We start from the raw sequence: 25178 nt of genomic DNA, 5'->3' as shown, positions 1-25178 counted from the left end.
GCAATATTCCAAAGTTTGAAGCTAAAGACATCCATCCTAGCCTAATTAATTACAACATGCAACGAGCTCGTTCCCTTGTGGCTTTTGTTCTTTTGGCTTTGTCTTCCTCTTTTGCCTCTGCCTTCGACCCTAGTCCTCTTCAAGACTTTTGTGTTGCAATTAAGGACCCCAAGGATGGTGGTGTGTTATGTGCCTTTCTTGCAAAATTTCTTATTTTTATTTCATTTATTAATATTAACAAACTTAATTTTCTTTGCAGTGTTCGTGAATGGGAAATTCTGCAGGGACCCAATGCTTGCAACAGCAAATGATTTCTCTTTTTCAGGCCTCAACATTCCAGGAAACACATCGAACAAAGTTGGATCAAATGTAACTCTAGTAAATGTTGACAAAATACCAGGACTTAACACTCTTGGTATATCTTTAGCTCGTATTGATTTTGCACCATATGGAGGTCTAAACCCACCCCATACTCATCCTCGTGCAACAGAGATCTTAGTAGTTTTGGAAGGCACTCTCTACGTGGGTTTCGTCACATCAAATCCCAATCGCCTCATTACCAAGTTTCTAAATGCAGGAGATGTCTTTGTATTTCCAGTTGGTCTCATCCACTTTCAGTTCAATATCGGACAAACTAATGCAGTTGCTATTTCTGGATTGAGCAGCCAAAATCCAGGAGTTATTACAATTGCAAATGCAGTATTTGGATCAAATCCACCGATCAACCTTGATGTTCTGACCAAGGCATTTCAAGTGGACAAGAATGTGGTGAACTATCTTCAGAAACAGTTCTGGGTCAACAACCATTAATGAATGTGGTTAATAACCTTTAGAAACTTTCCCTATTGTTTTGATCATTGTTAAAGTTTGCAGCATGCATAATAAGGAGGTGCTGCCTTCATGCCTCTCCATGTTGATTTATAATACCCTATAAATAATTACATTTTGTTTAACTTCTGTGCCTTTATGCCTCTCCATGTTGGTCGTCACCGATAATGATAATCTAACAAGAATATATAGCATTTTGAACAGGTAACGACTTTCAGTCTTTTCACTAATCTGGAAAACTATGCAATACATCAAGCCTAAATGCAAAAGGTCTATTACAACCATGCAATGCAAAATTGTCCGAGGATTATCCCACTTCTCCTCCTATTAGCATGGTCAAGATTGTTCAAAAACAAAACTAGAGTTTAGGATATGAACAAAATTCATAATAGAATATTTCTTTGAGAAGCAAACTGCATTATACTAGTATTATATCAACCTACCCTTAGATAGGATTCAAGCAGAGTTGTAGCCATCCCAAAACTCAAAGTCATCTTCATGAGGAAATCAATCGATTACACCCTCGTACTTGAAGGTATGAATATGTGAAGCCAGCTTGAGTAATTTGTCATCAATCTTGAATCCACTGCAGTTGCTTACATCTAAATGAAAGAGCCGCTTGCAGCCATGCAGTATCTCCACCAGATATTTTCGGTCGATACGTGAATGCTTTAGAATCAGGTAACTAATATGAGGAAGGGTTGTGACAATGGCAGCCGCCTCCTCTTCACCAATACATGCAAAAGGAGCGGCAAAACCCCATAAATTTTTGCAGTTAAGCCCAATTTTCACTACTATTTCTTTCAAATTTGAAACTTTAAAGTCTAAAATGGTCAGGAATTCCAGATATTTACACTTCTCTATCAGCTCTTGAATAATGGGCAGATAATCAGTCTTGAAAAGATCACAAGAGAATGACAAACATCTCAAGGCAGGACATCTGAAAAACGATTAAATCTTGTTGTTAACACCAGTAGAATAAATGATCATAATTAAGAGAAGCAATGAAAAATTAGAGCAGATTATTGTCTTTTTAATTCTTTAGAGTTTGAAATGATGAAGTTAGAAGGACTAACTTGTCAATAACAAATTTGAAAACCTCTTCCTTGCAGCCATCAGCCGGAAGATTGAGCACAGTACATTTCCCATTGCTACGATTGACAAGAAATCTGATCATAGAACCGGCGGAAAATTCTTTTATTCCGTATTCATCCATTAATTTGTGGACCATTCGGACACCGTCAACGTCATAGAATCGATAGAAGCAGTCGTCTTTTGGAACGAACATTATGTCATAAAAATCAAGGCGTTCCCAGCAGAGAGGATTAAGGGTGGCTTTATACCAAGACTTGCACACAAAGGGAACATCCAATAGCAGTGTCTCCATGCCTACCCTTCTAAACACATTCACTAAACAATCCTCTGGTAGATCCTCCCACTTGCGTCTTTCCATCCCTGTATAGATCAAATTATGTATGCTTTGAGATTATGAACAAGCAAATGTAATTATAGAGATCAGAAAAGCAATAATTAAGAACAATAGCTACCTGCTCAACCAAGATATGTTGGTGAATTGCAGCTGAACACTGGAAGGAAGACTTATGTTTGTACATGATATATCAGTTTATATATACAGAGAAGAAGGATCAGAAACTCAAACGTTTAAAATTCTCCATAGCCTGTATTTTTTCATTTCCAAGGCTTAGTTAGCGATTCAATTAATTAGAATTCTCTTTCGTCATACTTTTGGAATCCTAATTCAAAGTTCTCAGCAAAATGGAGGCCTATCTGTAATTCAAAGTTTCAAAATGGCCATTATGTATATAAATACACACAGACAGAGTTGATTAGACCCTTAATTTTTAACTTTAGTCAATTGAGCTCCTAAAGTTGTTATTTCAGCCAAAATAGACCATAAATGGCACATGACTGAATAGACATTGACTTGCTGCTTGTGAGTAGGGATGTTAATATACTGGGTATTTTTAAGTACTTGACCTGAATAGACCTAACAGGACAGTTTTTAAATTATTATATAATTAGATTTAGAATGAATTTAAATTTAAGAAATAATACTGAATCGGATTTGGCGTTTTATATATTGGTACCCATTATAGGAAACTATATATATATAAATATTTAATTAAATATAAAACTTATATTTTTTATAATATATATGTATTAAATAAATAAAATTTACTTATTTTATAAAATTATTAAATTTATAAAATATAAATTATTAATAAAATCTTTTATGCATCTTATTAATTAAAATATATAAAAAATAAAAAGTTCGGGTATTATTTGAGTAATAATAATAGGATTTGAGATGGATTATAATAGTTAAAAATAAATTTTAATTAGGTTAATTTGTAGTAGTTCAGGTAGGGTTTTACTTGCCTGTAGCCTTCACTATTTTCCTTTTTGCTTGCAATGCATCAAAACTTTATGATTTCATGGGTGCCAATTTGGGTTGTATGATTTCAATTTTAGTTCAAAGTCTCTTTAGAAATTAAAATCGAATCAAAATTTCAGAACGATTCTAATTCATATTTCATTATTTTAGCTTTAGTTATTAGTTCTTCAATATTTCGATTTAGATTTGGATTCAGATTTTAAAACAATTTTATGTAATGGTTTTCAAAAAGAATTATACCTAAAACATCATTTAAAGTTTGTTGTCATACAAAATATATCATTAATGTACTTTATATATATATATATATGAATTAAACATATTATGTAATATAATAACACACTTATAATTACAATTATAAAATCAGTACTCAGTTAGTCTAATTCAATTCTTAATAAAGAACCATAACTAAAATAAAATAATAAAATATGTTCGATTAATTAATTTGATTTTGATTGATTTGTCACAATTCCTCACTTTGATTTAGGACCCCCAAGACCCTTGCACATTCCTAGTGCCAACATTCATGCCCATAATCAATCCTACATTCCTTCTCTCTCCAATCCTTTGCCTTGCAATTCACTAAAACTCAGTGCTTCCATCGACAACTCATAATCAGAACTCTACCTTCCTTCTCTCTGTCAAGGAAATATGAGTTTGCCTTGTTTGAACCAAGAACTTACATTGCATGAAAGATTAATCCAACAAGCTTTTACTCCAAACTTACTAGGTTACGTAATTGACTATCGCAACATCATTGAGAAGAAAAAATTAAAAAGAGCAAGCCCATTCAAATCAAATGAATTGAAGACGCTAAAGATTGGTCTTACACTGAAAAATTTGAAGTTAAAAAGAGGTGATGGTGCTTGGTCTTACAATGTCAATTTAATCATTTACACAAAATTAAAGAAGCAAAATTCAACTCAAAATCAAAGTTGGGTTTCTTTCTTATAACATAGCCTTATTAGTTGCTAATTCTAATTTTATAAATCAATCTACAACCAATTTCCATGATTTTACTTTGGAATCATATAACACAATGATTGCAGGTATATTGCCTGGGTGCCCCACTGCCCTTTAATGCAAGAATTGACAGAGATTTTTACCTTCCTGCCGCGAAGGGTTCTTTCAATCCATCAGACTCGTATTCTTTATTGGCGTAGATTTTATGAGAGGATGTATGTCCACAGTTTTTGGCAAAATGAAAAATTACCATTTAATTTCTATATTTTAACATAATTAATTATTTAACCTTTCTATTTTGAAAAATATACTATTTAGTACTATATTTTTTAATATGTGAACTTTTTAGTATCTACTGTTAATTTAAAATAACTTTTCTATTAATCAAGTTAAATAAACGAGAGAAAATAGTTGTATTATTTAAATTACAAAGATTAAATAGTTGATAAATTAAAACTTATGAGGACCAAATATATAATTGTGTACACTATAATGTTGTAATTTGTTTGACCATTTCTTGATCACACAAACTGTTAGATTTGTGACTTAGAATCTGAGTACGATTTGAAATATATTTTTTCCTAATTAGAGTGGGATAAATATTTTCTAAGATTATTTTTTGTTTCTTGTATTACGTAGAACTCATGTTATAGTGTTATTCTTAAATTATGTTTGATTCATAATTAGATTATGATTTTTATTCATAATTAATTTAGATTGAGGAGACTAACATTATAAATAGAAGTATTGTAAAAAGTTTTTTTTAGTTTTTGCTCATTGTAAAGAGAGGCTATTGCTTATTATAGTCCCATGGAAAGAGAGGCTTCAACCTAAGATGTAAAAAAGGCATAAAATTCAACAAGAAGGAATTATTGTCCATTAATGAAGAGGCTATTACTTATATAATTGAAGACACTCTTTTATGGCGTATAATGTAATTAAAATAGTAATTATATTGGGTTATATCTAAAAGAAAATGAGAAGGATTAACTAATTTATTTACTATTAGCAATTTAATGTAAGAATTCTCTTGGGTGTAATTGGATGATGGGTAGTGATATAGTCCATCCAAAATCTGACTTCTTGTGGGTTGAATCCAAGGAGTTCGGCTCGATCTGAAGTAGATTGGATCCAATAATGAGCCAATCCAAGTTTGGCGACCTAATATTAGTGCAAGGTCAATCATCTTCGAGTTCGAAAAGATTGATTAGATTATATAGTCGAGATACAGCTCGAACGTTGTTAAGTTGATCAAAAGAGTGCTTGGAATTATGATAGCTCAACAAAGCATAGCTCAACGTGACATCGCTAAAAGAAAAAAACTGTTGAAAATGATAAGCGTGATTCTCGCCAATAATCATGCTGACACAATATAATTCTGCAGCGTACGGAAGCAGATAACTTAGGATTAGTCAACAGAATCCCGGGATTAATGCCAACAGTCTCCTACGGCAATATAAATTGGTCTCAGGTGCTTACTCAAGTATGCTTTCTACTCTTTATCAGTTTCGCTATTTCATTGCTTAGCAGCATGCATAAATATTATCTAACTTAAACATTGCAGTGGCTGCTATTAAGCCACCAACCTCACCTCTCTTGTGTTTTCAGCCAATCAATGATCCAAGAAGAACAACCTAGTGACCCAAGAATCCAAGGCAACATCAAGTAGTACAATTTTGAGTATGTAATTGTTGATTATTTGATAGTAGAAGATAGAATTCTCGTAGATGTAGTTTTATATTGAGAGAGTGGACTATGTATTATGGTTTACACAACATCCGAGGTGTAAAACACAAACAATACACCAGCCTCTATGAAAAGCCGTAAATGCTAATCTTGTTCATGGCAAAATGTTTAAACAAAATAACAGAGGCCAACTCAATGGTACTCAGTAAATAAAAATAAGTCTAACACACCATATAGATAGCCTGCAGTTAATAGAACGTTTTCATTCAAATAACATTTAAGGTATTGTATTAATTAATAATAAATCAAGTCAAATATGAGCCATTTATGTGTAAAATAAAAAAATTTAGAGGAAAAAAAATAATTTTTCAAAGTGTGTCAATTGTTTGACCGATTCTGCAAGAGCCAAGTCATTCCTTGTTTAAAAAAAAAAACAAAAAAAAAAAGAAAAGAAAAAGAAAAAAGCCAGGTCCTTTTAAGTTTCAACCTTCAACAAGGAAAGAAATCATCAATTCATGCATTATCCAGCGTAGATCACTTTCAGGTGATTTGACTATGTCCCAAAGGCAAAACTAACTTTACCAGTACTCCATATTTGTAGAATTAATTAAAAAATGTTAAATTTCATTCTTAATACTACTCCTAGAAATTGTTCTATTGTCAGTCAAATAAGTAATTAACAACTTCCCAGCCAATTTAGCTTAATGATTCACAGATAATTATTGCACCCTATAGAAATCATTATTTTGTAAATTCTATCGATTTTAATAGTGTAGAATATATAATAAAAATGAAAATTTAAGGTTGTGAAATTAAGTGTGGATTAATTTGTAAGTAGTTTTTTTTATATAAATTCATGTATATAGAATTAATTGCTGAAATTGTATTGATAAAGTTGTATATACACACATACCAATAAGTGGTTGGATTAGAAGTGTGGAGCTAATTCTAGGTGGATTTTACTTGTAAAGTTAGATATTCAAATCTTGGAATATTTCATGTTGCGAGAATTTTACTTGAATACCACTTTCGATTAAAACAAACATGAATTAGTTCTATCTATAGATGCGGGTGAAATGCATGTTAAAAATAAAATAAAATAAAAAAACGAGAACATGAAAAAGGAGGAAAGATGGACTAGTTCCAAGACAAATTGTATTGAAGTAGGTATATATAGCAAGTTAAATAAAGAAATGTGTATAGTTGTTGTAGAATGGTTCGTCCATTGAATATAATACCCAAAAAATTAACAATGGAAGACTAATTAAACAAATCTTCATCAGTTTCATGTACTATAGATAACAAAGAACAGTTCAATGACTCCCATCTATAAATACACTTGTTTCCCTTTCAAGATCTCCAAACCTCAACTGAGCTTAAGCAATCTTCCAAAGTTTGAAGCTAAAGACATCCAGCCTAGTCTACTTAATTACAACATGAAAGGTGCTCATGTCCTTGCAGCTTTTGTCCTTCTGGCTTTGTCTTCCTCTTTTGCCTCAGCCTTCGACCCTAGTCCTCTTCAAGACTTTTGTGTTGCAATCAATGACCCCAAGGATGGTGGTGTGTTATGTGCCTTTCTTGCAAAATTTCTTATATTTATTTCATTTATTAACATTAACAAGCTTAATTTTCCATGCAGTGTTCGTGAATGGGAAATTCTGCAGGGACCCAATGCTTGCAACAGCAAATGATTTCTCTTTTTCAGGCCTCAACATTCCAGGAAACACATCGAACAAAGTTGGATCAAATGTAACTCTAGTAAATGTTGACAAAATACCAGGACTTAACACTCTTGGTATATCATTAGCTCGTATTGATTTTGCACCATATGGGGGTCTAAATCCACCCCATACTCATCCTCGTGCAACAGAGATATTAGTAGTTTTAGAAGGCACTCTCTACGTGGGTTTCGTAACATCAAATCCCAATCGCCTCATTACCAAGGTTCTAAATGCAGGAGATGTCTTTGTATTTCCAATTGGCCTCATCCACTTTCAGTTCAATATCGGACAAACTAATGCAGTTGCTATTTCTGGATTGAGCAGCCAAAATCCAGGAGTTATTACAATTGCAAATGCAGTATTTGGATCAAATCCACCGATCAACCCTTATGTTCTGACAAAGGCCTTTCAAGTGGACAAGAATGTGGTGAACTATCTTCAGAAACAGTTCTGGGTCAACAACCAGTAATGAATGTGACCTTTAGAAACTTTCCCTATTGTTTTGATCATTGTTTAAGTTTGTAACATAAAAAAGGAGGTGCTGCCTTTATGCCTCTCCATGTTGATTTTTAGTACTCTATAAATTACAGTTTGTTTAAGTTCTATGCCTTTATGCCTCTCCATGTTGGTCGTCACCAATAATTGATAATCTAGCATTTTGAACAGGAAAACTATGCAATAGATGAAGCCTTAAAGCAAAAGGTATATTACAACCATGCGATATTGTTCGAAAACAATACTGTGGGAGATTAGAAGACGAACAAATTGCAAAACAGAATATTTCTTTGAGAAGCAAAGAACTACATTATACTAAAATTATATCAGCTTATAACCCTTAGATAAGATTCAGGCAGAATTGTAGCCATCCCAAAACTCAAAGTCATCTTCATGAGGAAATCCATCAATTACACCCTCGTACTTGAATGTACGAATATGTGAAGCCAGCTCTAGTAATTTGTCATCGATCTTGCATCCGCTGCAGTTGCTTACATCCAGATGAAAGAGGCGCTTGCAGCCCTGCAGTATCTCCACCAGATCTTTTCGGTCGATGCGTGAATGCGTTAGAACCAGGTAATTAATATTAGGAAGATTTGTGACAATGGCAGCCGCCTCCTCTTCACCAATATATGCAAAAGGAGCACCTAAACCCCTTATATGTTGGCAGTTACGGCCTATTTTGGCTACTATTTCTTTCAAATTTGAAACTGTAAAGTCTAAAATATTCAGGAATTCCAGATGTTTACACTTCTCTATCAACTCTTGAATAATGGACAGATGATCAGTCTTGAAAAGATTGCAAGAAAATGACAAGCATCTCAAGGCAGGACATCTGAAAAACAACTAAATCTTGATGTCAACACTATAGAATAAATTATCATAATTAACAGAAGCAATGAAAAATTAGAGCAGATGATTGTCTTTTTATTTGGAATTTGAAATAATGGGAAGTTAGGACTCACTTATCAATAACAAATCTGAAAACCTCTTCCCTGCAGCCATTCGCCGGAAGATCGAGCACAATGCAATTTCCACTGCTACGATTGGCAAGAAATTTGATCATAGAATCGACAGAAAATTCTTTTATTCTGTATTCAACCATTAATCTGTGAACCATTCGGACACCGTCATCGTCGAAGATTACATAGAATAAGTAGTCTTTTGGAGCAAACATGATATTATAAAAATCAAGGCGTTCCCAGCAGAAAGGATTAAGGGTGGCTCTGTACCAAGACTTACACACAAAGGGAACATCCAATAGCAGTGACTCCATGCCCACCCTTCTAAACACATTCGCTAGACAATCCTCTGGTAAATCCTCCCACTTGCGTATTTCCATATCTGTATAGATAAAATCATGTATGCTTTGAGACTATGAACAAGCAAATGGAATTATAGAGATCAGAAAAGCAATTATAAAGAAAAATAGCTACCTGCTCAACCAATATATGTTGGTGAATTGCAATAGAACACTGTTGGGAAGACTTAGATTTTTACGTAACTTATCAGTTTATATAAAAAAGAAGGATGAGAAACAAAAACGATTAATATTCTCCATTGCTGTATTCTTTAATTTCCAAGGCCATTATATATTAGCAGTCATGCAATATCTCTGACAATTCAATGTTAATACACGATAGACTAAAATATTGAACGACTGCTAGTTGCAGACACCGGCTACTAAAGGATATAAAAATGGTAAGCGACACATAATGCAAAATCGAACGGAAATATTCTTAATATAAAAAAAATTAAAGTATATATATATATATATATATATAATTACTTTCCTTATTTTAATTTCAATTGTTTTTAAATTATTTAATTATTATTTTTATTGAAATAATTACGTTTAGTAGAACTTGATGTAACGTAATCGATTATATAATGTATATTTGTAATGTAATGTAATATAATTGTCATTACATTTCTATATTACATTCCTATATTTGGTTGCAAAACAAAAATATAAGTAGTGTAATATAATGATAATTTTAGTTTTAATATTTAATTTATTTATAATATTAATAATAAGTGAAAGTGGTTGTAGTAATTGGTAATCAAGTAGTAGTGATAATTAAGTGGTGATAGCTGTGACGACAACAGTGATTATGCAGTAGTAATAGTGGCAAGGTGAGATAGTGGTGGTGGTAGTAGTTATGTGGTGGTAGAGGTGCCAATGGTTATGTGATAATAAAAGTGATCAAATGATGGTGGCGGTGATAGCGATGATAATCATAAGGTTATGGTGGTGGTGGTGGTGACAAGATGAGGTAGTAGTGATAGTAGCAGTGGTGGCTAAATAATGATAGTGATAATATTAACCATAAATAAAAAAAAAATTAAAACCAATAATTATAATTATATTTATTTTTTTAAATAATCATTATATTATTTTAAGTATAATTGATTACATGATATAATTGCTATTTCATTATATCAAATTTTTTTATAATATTAAACAATGTAATTAAATACGCAATATAATTATGATGCACTACAATTTTGATTACATTATATGAAATATGGCCTTAGAATAATTTTATCTATAGCAAAGCTTAATTTACTATTCTAATAATAATGTTATGATCATTTTACCCATTTAAGTTCTTCATTTTTGGTATCTTTATTTTTTAAAAGAAATTTGTTTTATTACTAAAAATGAAGAATTTCCTTTTAATTTAAACATGATATATTTTGAAATCTTTGAATATGTTTTTTTTTTCAATTAGTTGAATATTTTTTTATTAGATCTAACTATTTGAGTCTCATTTAAATCTTTATTTAAATTTTAAACTATTTAAGTGTTCATATATGAATTCAAATTATTCTTTTTACTATTTAATTTTTTCAGTTTTTATCATTTTAATTGTTTTTCAATTATTAAATTTACTTTTAATATTAGTGAAATTTCAAACTTTCATCTTATTATGTAATCTATATTTAATAATATTTCTTACACCATTTTTGCTATAAATACTACTTTTAAAATAGTAAGATTTTTATTGTCATTATTATTCTTTTATTTTATTATTATTATTATTATGTAAAAGATATTTTAAAATAATATCTATAGACTTTTCGATAATATCTATTCAGAATTATTAGTTTATTAAATGTGTAAATTTTGTGTATAAGTAACCAATAATTAAATTTGATTTGCTCCTAAATTTTGATATAATTTAGGATATATTTAATTTGTTTATTAATAATTAAAAATATTTTAAAACAATATGCATATACATTATTTTTATACACTAAACCTATTCCCATATGCTTTTTTTTTAGATGGATTAATTAATTTACCATTCTGAAATGAGTATTATTATTATCTTTTTTTATAACTAAATTTCACAATTAAATATTTTCTTCTTGTTCAAACTATATTTCATTCTATGTATTACAATAAACAAATAATAAATATTATATTATTAATATTAGTTGGTCTTCACCTAAATTATATAGAAAAAATAATATGTAATATAATGAATGATTAAATTTTTATTTCAATTGAATTGATAAAATAATTTTAATAATTATGGATATATAATAATTTTTTAAAGATATAAATATAATATTTTATATTATTATAAAATATAATTAGATATATTTGTAATATAAATATTCTTCTATTTATAATAAACATAAAAAAAAATTAATATCCACAACATCGCGAGGACTTTAATAGCTTTTATATACTGAGGGAATTTTTTTCTCTGGACTCATTCTTCATAAATATAAAATATAAATATATAAAATTTATATAATTAATAGATAAATTTTAAGGTATTTTTTATATTTTGAATTTATAATAGATTAAATATAAACAATAAAATCTATATACTCAAAGCAAATCTGATTTGCTGTTCATAGTAAGTGTGATTTGAGGGCTTTTTAATACATTGCAATTTCAATAAACCTTCACTAATTTAGCAACACCGGTAAACTAAACCCTTATGCCAATCGCGAGGCTAAAATGGATCGAAAACGAGAATTTGAGAAGGAAAATTTTATTTATTTATTTATTTATAAAATTCAAGAAAAAGTTAAAAAAAAAAAAAAAAAGTAGTCTTAATAAGAGTGTCTCCATGTAATGGGTATAAATTTCTTCATCGGTGGCTCAATATATACTCAATTTTGTTAATTGGTTTATTCAGATATTATACTTTAATTTGTTTCAATAAATTTTTTTAATTAGTAATTATTAAAATCATAATCCAATAGAATATTTAGTGAAATTTTTATATAATATTTTTTACATGGTTTTTAAATTATAAAAAATTTATCTCCTTATTAAGTCAGATTAAAAAAAATCAAAGAAAAAATTATCTCCAGCTTATTATATTTACTAATCTCTATTTTTAGACAAAAAAAAATCAAAAAAAGAAATAAATTTTTAAATCATAAAAAATTTATCTCCTTATTAGGTCAAATTAAAAAAACCAAAGAAAAAAAAAATTATCTCTAACTTATTACATTTACTAATCTCTATTTTTAGACAAAAAAAAAATTAAATCATAAAAAATTTATCTCCTTATTAGGTCATATTAAAAAATCCAAAGAAAAAAAAAATTATCTCTAACTTATTACATTTACTAATCTCTATTTTTAGAAAAAAAAAAAAACTAAAGAAAAAAAAAATTTTAAATCATAAAAAATTTATCTCCTTATTAGGTCAGATTAAAAAAACCAAAGAAAAAAAAATTATCTCCAACTTATTACATTTACTAATCTAAAAAATTTTCTCCAACTTATTACATTTATTAATCTCTATTTTTAGACAAAAAAAAATAAAAAATTAAATTTTTAAATTATTAAAAATTTATCTCCTTAGTAGGTCAAATTAAAAAATCCAAAGAAAAAAAAATCTCTACCTTACAACATTTACTAATCTCTATTTTTAGACAAAAAAAATTAAAGAAAAAAATAAAATTTTAAATCATAAAAAATTTATCTCCTTATTAGGTCAAATTAAAAAAACCAAAGGAAAAAAATATCTCCAGCTTGTTACATTTACTAATTTCTATTTTTAGAAAAAAAATAAAGAAGTAACAAATTTTAATTTGACCTAACAAAGATATTATTTTTTTTATAATTTAAAATCATGTAAGATATGTCACATAAAAGTTTTACTAGAGATTCTACCGAATTCTGATCAAGTAATCGATAATAAAAAATAAAAAAATAAAAAATAGTGATTTTATTGAAATACATTAAAATATAATGATTAAGATAAAATAATTAACAAATTTGAATAACTGCAGGTAAAATTTATCCATCTAATTGAGTTAATTTTGAGAAAAAAAATTATCAAAAAATATTTTTAAGTGGACTCATTAAAATATAATTATTGACTTTTTTTCACATATCCAAATTTATTATTTACAAGAACAATGATTTTTTTTTAAAATAGTTTACTCTTTTGGTATTCTTTTTTACTGTTTTGTCAATAATTTATTTTTTATTTTTTAAATTATTTACTCTTTTGCATTATTATTATTATATATAACTAAAATAAATAACTTTTTTACTGTTCTTAAAGAACAGTAAAAGGGCTATTTTAACCTTTTTATTTTTATTTCTTTTCACTTTTATTTTGAAGAAATTTAATAGTCTCAAAATTATATCATATTAAAAAGCAGTATATATATATATATATATATATATATATATATATATATATATATATATATATATATATATATATATTATTTGCCTTTTCAAATTTTGATTTCAATTTTAATTATTATTAAATTATTTAATTATTATTATTATAAATAATTTTATTTATAATACAGTGAATTACATTTTATTTTATATGTTTTGAATCTTTATTTTCAATATTTTAATTTTATAAAATATTTTTTTATTGTTAAAAGTAAAAAGTTTTTTTAATTTTTTAATGATATATTTTGAAATCTTTTGAAATGTTAACTTATTATTATTTTTTCTTCTTTTAATTAGTTAAATCTTTTAAACTTAAATAAATGAGTCCCTTCAAGTCATTTGAATATTTTATTTATTAATTGTTTTAAATTTTATTAATTTATTTTAATTTTTAAAGCACACAATTTTAAATTAATTTTTCTTTTTTATTTTTTTTGTTATTATCATTTTAATTTTTTTATTATTTTATTTCATTATTAAATTTACATTAGTTAATATTATCGATAATTTTATTTTATGATATAATCACTTTCACTTTATACATTAATATTATATAAACGAAATATTAGAATTCTATATTATGTTGTTAATATATTTTACTAATATTATTTACGCCATCTTTTTTTTTTATAAACCACTATATTAAAACAGTAATATAATAATAATAATTATTATTATTATTATTATTATTATTTAAAAAATATTTAAAATAATAATATCTATAAAGTTTTTCATAATATTTATTTACAGTTATTTAGTATATTAAATATAGAGCTGAGTGTTTGGTTCGAATCGAACCAAACTGAATCATTAAAACAAAATTAACCAAATTATCATATTTTATAAATCGAACTAAACTGAAATAAATAAAAATTGAATTGAAGCAAATCGTTCTATTTCGGTTTGGTTCGATTCAAACTGATTAGTTTTTGAGTTTTGATTAGTTTTTTAATTTATATTTTTATTTACAAGTTATTTGATTTGATTTTGACTTTTGTTTGAACCTAATAATCATTAATCAATAAAATTAAATAATTTATATATATATATAATTACATATAATTCATAAATTCTTTATAGAAATAAATTAATTTAAAAATAAATAAAGCAATTTGGTCCAACTAATTTTTTTCTCTTCAAAATCGAACTAAATCAAAATAATCAAAATACTTAAAATGTAAAATCGAATCGAACTAAATTATTTTAAAAATCGAATTGAATTACTAAATTAAAGTAGTTTGGTTCGGTTTATTCGGTTCAAACTGAATATTATTCACTCCTAATTAAATATACAAATTTAGTTTATAAGTAACTAATAATAAAATTTTATTTACTTTTAAATTGATTAAATGATTTTAATAATTATTAAAAATATAATTTTATTTATAATGTATAAGTATAATAGTTATATTATTATTATAAAATAAAATTGAATATATTTTTAGTATAAATATTTTTTTATTTATTAATCATATTAAAAAATAAATAAAAAAAAATAATATCCACAACATCTAGCGGATTTTAGAGCTTGTATTATATACTAAAAGAGGGCACACTTTTACTGTTATTAAGCACAGTAAAAGGACCCTCTTGCCCCTCTATTTTGCTTCTTTCACTTTCTTTTTTTTTTCTTTGTATGCTCCCCTTTATGCAAATTAAGATTCTTATTTTCAATGTCTTTATTTAAAAAAAAACTTTTATTTTATTTTTAAAAATAAATTTTTTTAATTTTTATTTTATTTTATTTTATTTTATTTTTACATGATATATTTTAAAATTTTAAACATATTATTCTATTTTATAATTAATAGAATTTTCTGAATTAGAACATGAAAGTTTGAGAACAGTATCATGCTTTATTTCAGATGACTTAATTAATTTACTTTTTTAACTAATATTATTATTATTTATTTTATAATTAGAATCTACATTTATATATATAAATTTTAAACTAAAACTAAATACGCATAAACAATGTAGTGAAAAATTAAAATTTTATTTCATTTAAATTAATTAAATAATTTTAATAATTATTGATAGATAAAAATTTTATTTATAAGATATAAGTATAATATTTTATATTATTAAAAAATATAGTTAAATAAATTTTTAATGGAATTTTTATTAATTATATTAATATAAAAATATAAAAATATAAAACAAAACCGCAGGGTCAATGCAGGCTTCACGCTTGTATTATACTAAAATGATATATTCATTAGCTTTTAATTTTTTTTTTTAATTATTTATTCTTTTGTCACAAGTGCTCCATTCCATCTTTTATTCACTCCATGACTCACCGCGCATCTTAATAGCCTTTCATTTTTTTTTAAATCTTTCTTTTTTTAATTTCAACTTATTCTAATTTTTCAACCACGTAAATATGGCTTACATAATTATTAATTTTTTCATTTTATTTTTATTTTATATTTATTTAAATATTTAATTATTTGTCAAGCTAAGCAGACACAACTTGTGTAGTTGTCAAGCTGAAGATTACACAAACAGAAACACGGGTTGTATTCTTGTTTGTCTTTCTATTTCTCCAAGACTTAGCATCTTTTTCACTTTTCTTCAACTACTCCTTGTACTTCCAAATCAACATGTATCTCCTCTATCATTATTTGAAAGGTTTTTATTACATGAAAATATATAAAAGTAAAATGAATGCAAAACATGGTCTAAATGCCTTAAAAAAAAAGGCATGCATTAAACCTCATGCTAAACAATTTCAGAATCTTCTAACTTTCTTGGATGGATCTAATAGCCAGCATTATTGTAATGCAAGTTAATTAATTATATAATGTAATTAAAATTATAATATAATATAATTATCATTACATTTCTATATTTAATTATAAAATATAAATATAAATAATATAATGTAATGATAATTTTAATTTTAATATTTAATTTATTTATATAATGTTAGTAATAAGTGGTAATGATTATAGTGATTAGTAATCGACTAATAATAGTAGCTATATGGTAGTGATAATGGTGAAAGCAGTAGCTAAATGGTGATGGTAATGACAAAGTAAGGTGTGCTAGTGGTAGTAATCAAATGGTTATAGAGGTGACAATAGCTAAGTAGTAATAACGGTGATTAAATGGTGGTGATAGCGACAATGGTAACATGATAATAGTGATAATTGTGTAATGATAGTGGTGATAATGGTGATAAAATAAAGGTAGTAGCGATAATAGTAATGGTGAAAATAATAGTGACAATGATAGCATAGAGATAGCAGTGACAGTGATAGCATAGAGATAATAGTGACAGTGATAGCATTGATGATAAATAAAAAAAAATAAAGAAAAAAGTAGTCACGATTATCATCGCGTTATTTTTAAGTATAATTTATTACGTTATGTAATTGTTATTCCATTACATCAAACATTTTTGTGTTACCAAATAACGTATTCAAAATCAAATATGCAATGTAATTATATAATTACATTATAACTTTGATTACGCTCTACCAAACAGAAGGAATGTTTTAACGAGCTCTCTGCAAATAGCAGTTAAACTTAACTGCCCTATGATTGCAGATAGAAATCAATAGATAACTCTAATTTTCTGTAGCCAGAAAAACAAACTTATGATTTTATGCAGCAATGCGTACAGACCAGGTAAGCGGAACCAAAGTTTTCAACATATTTTTGTTTCGTTATTCCAGCGAGAAAACCAGAGAAAAAAAAGGCTTCAGATATGTTCAAGCAAGGATCTACTAGAGCAGTTTTTAACCCCCTACATGTTGAAAGTTGTTTTCTTTTTCTGATTGTAGCCATTTATCCATCCTTCAATCAGCTTGATTTCAGTTGTCCTCTGCTCTACCAACCAATCAGGATCCTCAGGTGTTGAAGGACGCAAGTCTATGTGATGAGCCCCTGATACATGGTAAAAAGAATGATATATTATTTTCACCAGAAAAATATTCTCCTCATTTTAGCTGCTTAGTTATGAACACACCTAGCACAAGATCAACTCAAGTAAGCCTCACCCATAATTTGATTGCGGTACCTAATGAGAAATCATACTGACTAATTTATCACATGCAGAAATGCAAAAAAGTTATTGCAGTCTCACTGGGATAGCATAAGGAAGCATGACACACTCGCACAGAATTATAACTAAAATGTAAATGGTCAAACAGATTTTATCCTAAAAACAAACTCAATCAACTCACAAATAGCACTGACAACTCAAAACTGGATTGAAAGTTTGACAAATCTTCCTAAGTTATAGACCTCTCAAGAGATTGACAGGAGGTGAATCTAAAATGTGACAAAAGGATATGAAATTATAATGTCTACCATCATAAATCAGCCAGCCATTCAGGAGGTTATTTTCTAGCGCATTCTTCAGTATGAACTTTATGAATTAGTACCAAGCATGCCGGTAGGGCTAGGGAAGTGGACAAGTTTGCCAAAACTGCCAAACTGGAATAAACTGAATGAGTTCATTTTTATATTTTATAACAAATCCAATATCTGATTTAAAGAAATAGGCTGACTCATAAGGGTCTTATAGATACAATAGTTAAAACAGAAATAGGCTTACAAGGCCCAAACTATTAGAAACTAAACAAGATCATATTATTGCTATTATTTAATTTGCAAAAAAAAAATCCCAATCAGTTGGAAAAATTTAGAGACTATAATTAGTGGTTTGTTTCAAAATTTCCTCAAACTGCCCCAAACAAGATACTGCACGTCCTTATATTGTAAACAGTGTGAATATCATTAATAAGTGCAAATTACTTCACAAATATCATGAAGAACGCAACCACCTAAGCCCTGTCTGCTGCTGATAATATTAACTATATCGTATATGCTAAAATTAAGTAGACAGTCTAATAAAAAATATTAATGGAATCAGAATGGAAAAAATGAAGTAGACCAAGCATTGATTAAAAGTTTTCAGAAATCTTCACAAGTTTTAGAAAGCACCCAATGCAATAGTCTTGAGTTTTGAGAGTGGGTAATAGCAGTATAAGGATGAAAGCAAACAGATGACTAATGAACAATTAAAAGGTACTGCCAACCAGGACACATGAGAGGCACATGGTAGAATTAATTGATCTATGGCCATCAGAGATTGCATCATTAAAGAACAACATGATGCCTTTGAACCCTTGAACATGCTCACAAGATAAAGGCCAAGAAGACCTTGAGTCAAAAAAATTAATTTAGATGTATTGTTGCATAAAGGTACATTTGCATGTGTGCCAGTGAGCAAAGATTCATGTGAGGCTTTCTTGAGGTGTCTAGAGTTTCCATTAAATGTAAGCAATTAAACAATTTAATCGACTGAAAAACAAAATTAATGGGAGGTTTTAGGTTGCGAGATCTATTGGGTATGGCACACTATTGGTGGTTAGACCAAATAATTCATGTTTGCTGAATAAAACTATTCTCCAGTTATCCATACGTTCCCACCTAGGTTTCAACTCTAACTTCTAGAATCAGCCAGGCCTTTGATGAAGACAAGCGCACGTGTTAAAAGATCTCTATCCATCAAAGATCATAGCTCACAAATTAATATGGTCAGATAAATGTTAAGGCCCTTGTGCCCTAAATTGTTATGCTGCTATCATATAACTACAAAGGCTTTCCTCATGAAAAAAAATCCCAAAAATGCCAGCAAATTGAAAGCTAAGGTTGCTTTAACATGCAAAAGATGATGTTTTTACCTTCTTCTGTAACAAGGGCAACAACAGTTTCTGATAAATTCTGCAGAACACTGCAAGAAATATCACCAACAACCATAAGAACTTAATACTAAATCTTTGATGAGAGTAGTGAATAAATCATATGTATACCTCCCACCACTCCAAGGATCCAGTAGACCATTAGAGAAAATGATGTTGCTTCCAAATTTTTCCAGCACAGTCTTGATATCCTTTACAATGAAAGGGAAGGCACGAGAATCAAATTTGGCATTAAGGCTAAGCTTTCCTTATATCAAATATAAGAGAAGATCAAAGTATCTCAAGATAATGAATCACACCGTTTTCAAAGAGAACAAATTATACATGATAATAAAGCAGCCAACGTTAATAAGAGACCATATATTTCTCTTACATGTCCACCAAATTCAGTTGTTATCCATCTAGGCCTAGGCACAACCCTGAATTCCTTCCAGCATTCTTCCTTGAAAGAAGTATAATTAAAATTATAAGTTGGAAACATGCTTGCGTCCTTGCTGCTAGCCATTGGCATCACCATCTCAGTACAAGCCTATAGAATGGAAAATAAACAACAGAGTATAATAAAATAGGGTAAATAATGATATGAGCTTAACAGAATTGGGAGGAAAGAGGTAGAGGCCAAAAAAAAAAGGAGCTGTAACTATCTTCTAGACCTGCCAATTCCAACCATCCAAGCCATGAGGATCATCATCCAGTTCAAAGCAGTCAACATTCCCACTATAATTGTAATAGATGCTTACTCCTTCAAAAATGCGCTCCAGAATGCTAGTCCCATCAGGACAACCATCAATTTTTTTGCAAACCTAAAGCAAATAAATAAATACAAATTCAAAACAAAAGGGGAACCTCATAAGAAAGTATAGCCAAGTCCCTAAATAAATTTTTAAAATATTTACAAAGAAAAAAGACGAACGTTAAACTGCAATGTCCCATGCAGAAAGAGGCTAAAATATAATCCATAAACTAAAATAAGACAAAAACATTCAACTCTAGAACAACAGATCCTGACAACTCATTTCATAAAATCAAGAAAAATGCAGGTCATACCCAAATAAAATCACATTTTCCATTCACTGAAAATAAACTTATTATAGATTCTCATGTGAACCTGTACTTCTACGTTAGCTAGAAGAATTACCAAGGTCCTGTATGTATGCAAGTGAACGGCATTGGTATAATTTCAAAAATGCAGAAAGTTCACAGTAACCTCTCTTATGGGGTGTCCGGGCAGAGGCATCATAAATGCGGAAGGATAGGGATAGTCCACCATTGCCAAATAACTATAAGCAGAGTCCAGCCATTCTGCAAGCTCTTCCGTTCTATTTAATTCCCTGTAAATCATCATCAATCACTTCAAACACAAGCACATATACAAGTGATATATTAACCAAAATTTCCTTTATTTCTTCATCTCTTACCGACACAGGCGAAAAGTTTTGGTTAATTGCACAAGTCCATTCTCTTTCTGACCCTCAGATACTAATGCTTCCCATGACTCTTTTACAGTGTTAAAGCAACTGGTGCTTTCACGCTGCAGACCGATAAAGATAACAGCTCTACTTTCAAAAGAATTAACAATTGACTAAAAAAAGAGTGGATAAGGAGCAAACCTGACCTTGAAATCGTTGGAGACGATGTTATAAAAAGTTTCCGGTGGCACAATATCTTCAAATTGAAGAATCGGCGCAGATGAAGCAAGTGCACCGATCGCTATATGAGGATACTTCAGCCTCATCCACGCCGCTAGCACTGTTGTTGTTCCATTCAGAATCCACCATTACATTAGCATTCACTAATCAATAGTTAAAGCATTAGATTAAACCAAGCAAATTATGTATAATTTTCCTACTTCCACCGTACGATCCACCGAATAACACCACAGGACAACCCTCCGCCGATAAGTTTCTCTTCAAGTCCGTAATCAGCACCGCGAAATCAGCCAGCGCTTGCTCCGCCGTTAGATACGATAGTGTAGTTGCGTTCTTATACGCCACGTCCCTGCTCCCAAATGGCATTGACTCTCCATAATACCGATGCTGAAAAATCCACATTTAGAAAACTGCAATTTGAAACAACTATTTTCCTGGTAACTTCCCAGGAACCAAAAGGAAAAGAATGAGCTGACCTCAGGGAAAACGACCATGGCGCCGAAACGGGGCGCGATATCCCAGACAAAGCCAGTGTTGAGTGCGAACCATTCGATGTCGCCTTCATTCCCGCAGTAGAGGAAGATAGGACCCAAACGGTCGGGACCCACCCAGTGCTCAGTGTTTATCAGGTAGCGTTGGGGGAAACTCGGGAGTTCCGAGAAGCTGAAGTGGTCGAGTCTCTGATAAAAGTATCGGGTCTCGTATCGGTACTCTCGCTGCTGCAGGGGTTTGATCTGGTGTGAGAATTTGCCAAGGAAGCGTGGGGCTCGTTTGGACAAGGGGAAATTGGAGAAGCGGGATGCAAGTGATGGTGGGGAAGCTGTGGAGATGATGAAGATGATGATCAGAAGGAGATGAGGCATTAGAATGGTGAATAAATTGGGGAATGCCATTTCGGTGGAGCTTCAGTTTCAGTTATCAGCTGCTAATGGTAGGCCTTCGTCAACGGTGAATTGATAAGAAAATTTTGAAAATTGGAAGTTTTTAAAATTTTTATTTCAAAAAATTGTAGATTTTTCTATATATAAATTTTGTAATAAAATATTTGGATTTTATTAAACAGTAAATTTTGATTAATTAAATTAAAATTTTAAGAAATAAATTAGTTTATTCTAAATTAAATAGGCCTAATTATGCAAATCATTCTAATTTTATATCAGTACCACATTTATTGCTATAATCAAATAAGCACATAGCTTATCCATATTGGCTTTTATAGAAAATACATAAATAAAAAAAAAATTTTCAAGTGGATTTAAAACTTTTTTCCCTTTTATGCTATAGAGTAAACGAAATAAATCAAATCGGTTGAGATTCAATTTGATAAAAATTTAATTCAGTTTAATTTATTTTATAAATAATTTGAGTTTGAGTTTTACATTATTTTAAATTTTTAATAAATGAGTCAACTCGTAGTATTTTAATATTTCATATTATTTTATATATTAAATAAGGGTGGTCACAATTTAAAAATTATCAATTCAAATTCAATGAAATCATAAATTTGAACTAAGTTACTATGTGATGCTTAGAAATAGTTTCTGAACTGTCGATTTTGATTCGAGCTCTAATTTAAAACAGTTTTAAGGGTGGTTCAAAGAAATATAGTTCAAAACGGTTTGAGCGCAGTTTAGTAAAAAATTTTATTACATTAGAATTAAGTTATAATTGTAATATATATATATATATATATATATATATATATATATATATATTAAATTTTTCAATCAAAATAAAATAAGAAAAAAGAGAATGATATTCATTTATCTTTCAGAAAAATTTAATAAGAAAATACTTGAATTTGATTAAAAAATTAGAGATAAAATTAATTTTTTTAAAGAAATTAAAAAAATACATAAACTTAATTTTACCTATATATCCCCTTGAAATTTAGAGGGATCAAATTTGAAAATTTTATTGAGGATATAAAATAATAACAGAGTAATTGAGAGAGTATTGAAAATTTTAGTTAGTATATAAAATAATAAAGTAGAAAAATTGAGAGAGTATTGAGAATCAAAAAAAGTGTAAAAAATAATTATTTAGAGAATTTGAGGAAAATTGAGTATTGAGAATTAAAGAGAGTGTAAAGAATAATTGTGTAAATAATTTTTAAGATTATATAAATAAATTATGAGTGATATGAAATATTTATTGAGTCATTTTGTATTTAAACTTTCAATTTATTCTGATTCAGAATCGTCAATTCAATCCGATTCAAAACCGTCAGTTCACAAATTTCTGAAAAAAATGAATTCAAAAATGCAATTTTAATCCGATTCAGAGTTGATTTCAATTTTGGCTAATTTCAATCTAATATTAACTGAATTAATTTTGATTCGATTTCAATTCGAAACTAGACCATGGCCACCCTAATGTTAAGGGCATCAAGGGAGAACCGGGGCACTGACATTAAGGAAGATCCTGTTCTCGTTTACCTCATGCTATGGCTTTAAGGGAATTGAATAACCAAAATATTCTTGATTGAGTGATGAAAGTCGCATTTTTCATTAAAAAAAAAAGGAAATTATTTAAAATTATTTATAATATATATAAATATATGAATGAAGAGCAAGCGAACTTTTAAACAAACTAAAATATTTTTATAATTTTATAATATTTTATTTGTAATAAATATTAATTAATATACACTAAATATTAAAAAATAGAATCCTAATAAAATTATGTTTTTATATATATTCAAGACATTTTATAAGTCTTAAAATTTTTTGTCTATATTATTTATAAAAGATATTAATTCATATAAATTAGATATTAAAAAATAAAATCCTAATGAAATGCTAAAAAATTGTAGGAATAGTATTTCTTCACAATTTTTATTTTTTTATAATTTTATTTTCCTAATATCAAGTATAACTCCTACGCTCAAATCAAAATTAAATTTATTAAAATATTTAATATAAAAATAATTAAACTTTTAAGCCTTACTTTATATTTTCATAAAATTTTTTTAAAATATATTATATTATTATAATCGTGAACAAATTAAAATATTCTCATAATTTTATAATATTTATAATAAATATTAATCAATGTAAATTAAATATTAAAATAGAATTCTAATAAAATAGTGTTATATGTGTATTCAAGATCTTTTACAAGTTTTAGAATTTTCTTACCAGCTAAATAATATAAACGTATTAAAATAACTTTATAAATTTATATTATTTATAAATGATTACGAATTTCAAATTTTATATTTGCACAAAAATATTTTAAACTATAATATATTATTACAATTATTAGAGTTTTTTTAATGTTTTTATTTTTTTTTTAGCATTGTGAATTGAGGTGTGCATGGTATTTACTATTCTAAATTAAATAAAAAATAAAATTAATAAGAATTAAATTCAAAAATTAATATTGTAAAAGCCAAAATACATCAGTTAAAATTTATTTTATTGTTTTGACAAAATCATAATTGTTCATTAATAATTAAACTTGAAACTATATTGTATCTATCCTATAGAATAAAAGAACAAAAACTAAAATTAATTTTATACATGTTTATTTTATAATTTTTTAGATATATTATATAATTTTAATATATTTAATTATATATTTATATATAACCAAATATATCACATATATAGTATATTTAAAATAATAAATTATATATATAGTATAGTTTTTTTTATTTAAAAAAATAAAAATAAATAGATAGGTATTACCTTTAATAATTATACATGTTTAAAAAAAATTAATCATTAATTTCTAACAAAAATTCAAATATCCATAATGCTTGGTTCTAATTTGAAATAGATATTTTAAAAGAAATTAAACCTTAATTGTGACAATAATTAGAGAAAAATAATATTTATTAAATTTTGAAATTAAACGTATTGAATAGCTAAATCATCATCAATTAAATACTAATTTTAATTATATTTTATTAAACAATTTTAATTTTACTATTATTGATGTTTTCAAATTAAAAATTAAAAAAATCTCATAAATGATAATTATATTTAATAATTAATAGTAATTAATACTTTTTCATTATTTAAATTTAAAA

At 27.8% G+C, this 25178-nt stretch overlaps 5 protein-coding genes across 7 annotated transcripts; 2 read left to right on the top strand and 3 right to left on the bottom strand.

Moving 5' to 3' along the window:
* Positions 1-7: 7 nt before the first annotated feature.
* Positions 8-912, top strand: LOC131169542 (germin-like protein subfamily 1 member 13). 3 transcript variants are annotated; one of them, XM_058128732.1, is made up of 2 exons: positions 8-177; positions 326-912. In XM_058128732.1, the coding sequence occupies exons 1-2, from the start codon at positions 57-59 to the stop codon at positions 808-810; spliced, it is 606 nt and encodes a 201-aa protein (XP_057984715.1). In that variant the 5' UTR covers positions 8-56; the 3' UTR covers positions 811-912. The 3 variants fall into 3 exon arrangements, with proteins under 3 accessions (XP_057984715.1, XP_057984714.1, XP_057984713.1); XM_058128731.1 differs by having other exon boundaries at positions 260-912; XM_058128730.1 differs by having other exon boundaries at positions 8-180; positions 260-912.
* A 423-nt stretch (positions 913-1335) lies between these two features.
* LOC131169415 (F-box protein FBW2-like) lies at positions 1336-2281 on the bottom strand. The gene is made up of 2 exons (XM_058128641.1): positions 1905-2281; positions 1336-1768 (listed from the first exon to the last, which is right to left on the bottom strand). The coding sequence occupies exons 1-2, from the start codon at positions 2279-2281 to the stop codon at positions 1336-1338; spliced, it is 810 nt and encodes a 269-aa protein (XP_057984624.1).
* A 4988-nt stretch (positions 2282-7269) lies between these two features.
* LOC110661777 (germin-like protein subfamily 1 member 13) lies at positions 7270-8219 on the top strand. Its single transcript, XM_058128729.1, has 2 exons — positions 7270-7453; positions 7533-8219. Exons 1-2 carry the CDS (start codon positions 7330-7332, stop codon positions 8081-8083), a joined length of 675 nt encoding a protein of 224 aa, XP_057984712.1. The 5' UTR covers positions 7270-7329; the 3' UTR covers positions 8084-8219.
* Positions 8220-8460: 241 nt separating this feature from the next.
* Positions 8461-9451, bottom strand: LOC110661764 (F-box protein FBW2-like). The gene is made up of 2 exons (XM_021820512.2): positions 9075-9451; positions 8461-8944 (listed from the first exon to the last, which is right to left on the bottom strand). The coding sequence occupies exons 1-2, from the start codon at positions 9449-9451 to the stop codon at positions 8461-8463; spliced, it is 861 nt and encodes a 286-aa protein (XP_021676204.2).
* A 7824-nt stretch (positions 9452-17275) lies between these two features.
* Positions 17276-22103, bottom strand: LOC110652855 (uncharacterized). The gene is made up of 10 exons (XM_058154411.1): positions 21619-22103; positions 21343-21529; positions 21109-21242; positions 20912-21024; positions 20701-20824; positions 20147-20296; positions 19867-20022; positions 19605-19684; positions 19476-19525; positions 17276-17670 (listed from the first exon to the last, which is right to left on the bottom strand). The coding sequence occupies exons 1-10, from the start codon at positions 22033-22035 to the stop codon at positions 17531-17533; spliced, it is 1551 nt and encodes a 516-aa protein (XP_058010394.1). The 5' UTR covers positions 22036-22103; the 3' UTR covers positions 17276-17530.
* Positions 22104-25178: the final 3075 nt, after the last annotated feature.

The sequence above is a fragment of the Hevea brasiliensis genome, chromosome 10, assembly GCF_030052815.1.
Source record: "Hevea brasiliensis isolate MT/VB/25A 57/8 chromosome 10, ASM3005281v1, whole genome shotgun sequence".
NCBI classification, from domain to species: Eukaryota; Viridiplantae; Streptophyta; class Magnoliopsida; order Malpighiales; family Euphorbiaceae; genus Hevea; species Hevea brasiliensis.
Note: the sequence above shows the minus strand (reverse complement) of the source record. Positions and strands in the feature narration are given on the sequence as shown.

Coding starts and splice junctions, on each gene's coding strand:
- LOC131169542 (XM_058128730.1), top strand. CDS start 57: ATGCAACGAGCTCGTTCCCTTGTGGCTTTTGTTCTTTTGGCTTTGTCT. Junction 181..259: donor TAAGGACCCCAAGGATGGTG/GTGTGTTATGTG, acceptor TTTTCTTTGCAG/TGTTCGTGAATGGGAAATTC.
- LOC131169415 (XM_058128641.1), bottom strand. CDS start 2,281: ATGGAAAGACGCAAGTGGGAGGATCTACCAGAGGATTGTTTAGTGAAT. Junction 1,769..1,904: donor TTCAAATTTGTTATTGACAA/GTTAGTCCTTCT, acceptor ATCGTTTTTCAG/ATGTCCTGCCTTGAGATGTT.
- LOC110661777 (XM_058128729.1), top strand. CDS start 7,330: ATGAAAGGTGCTCATGTCCTTGCAGCTTTTGTCCTTCTGGCTTTGTCT. Junction 7,454..7,532: donor CAATGACCCCAAGGATGGTG/GTGTGTTATGTG, acceptor TTTTCCATGCAG/TGTTCGTGAATGGGAAATTC.
- LOC110661764 (XM_021820512.2), bottom strand. CDS start 9,451: ATGGAAATACGCAAGTGGGAGGATTTACCAGAGGATTGTCTAGCGAAT. Junction 8,945..9,074: donor TTCAGATTTGTTATTGATAA/GTGAGTCCTAAC, acceptor GTTGTTTTTCAG/ATGTCCTGCCTTGAGATGCT.
- LOC110652855 (XM_058154411.1), bottom strand. CDS start 22,035: ATGGCATTCCCCAATTTATTCACCATTCTAATGCCTCATCTCCTTCTG. Junction 20,023..20,146: donor TGGATGGTTGGAATTGGCAG/GTCTAGAAGATA, acceptor TCCATTCTATAG/GCTTGTACTGAGATGGTGAT. Junction 19,685..19,866: donor CAACTGAATTTGGTGGACAT/GTAAGAGAAATA, acceptor TTCATTGTAAAG/GATATCAAGACTGTGCTGGA.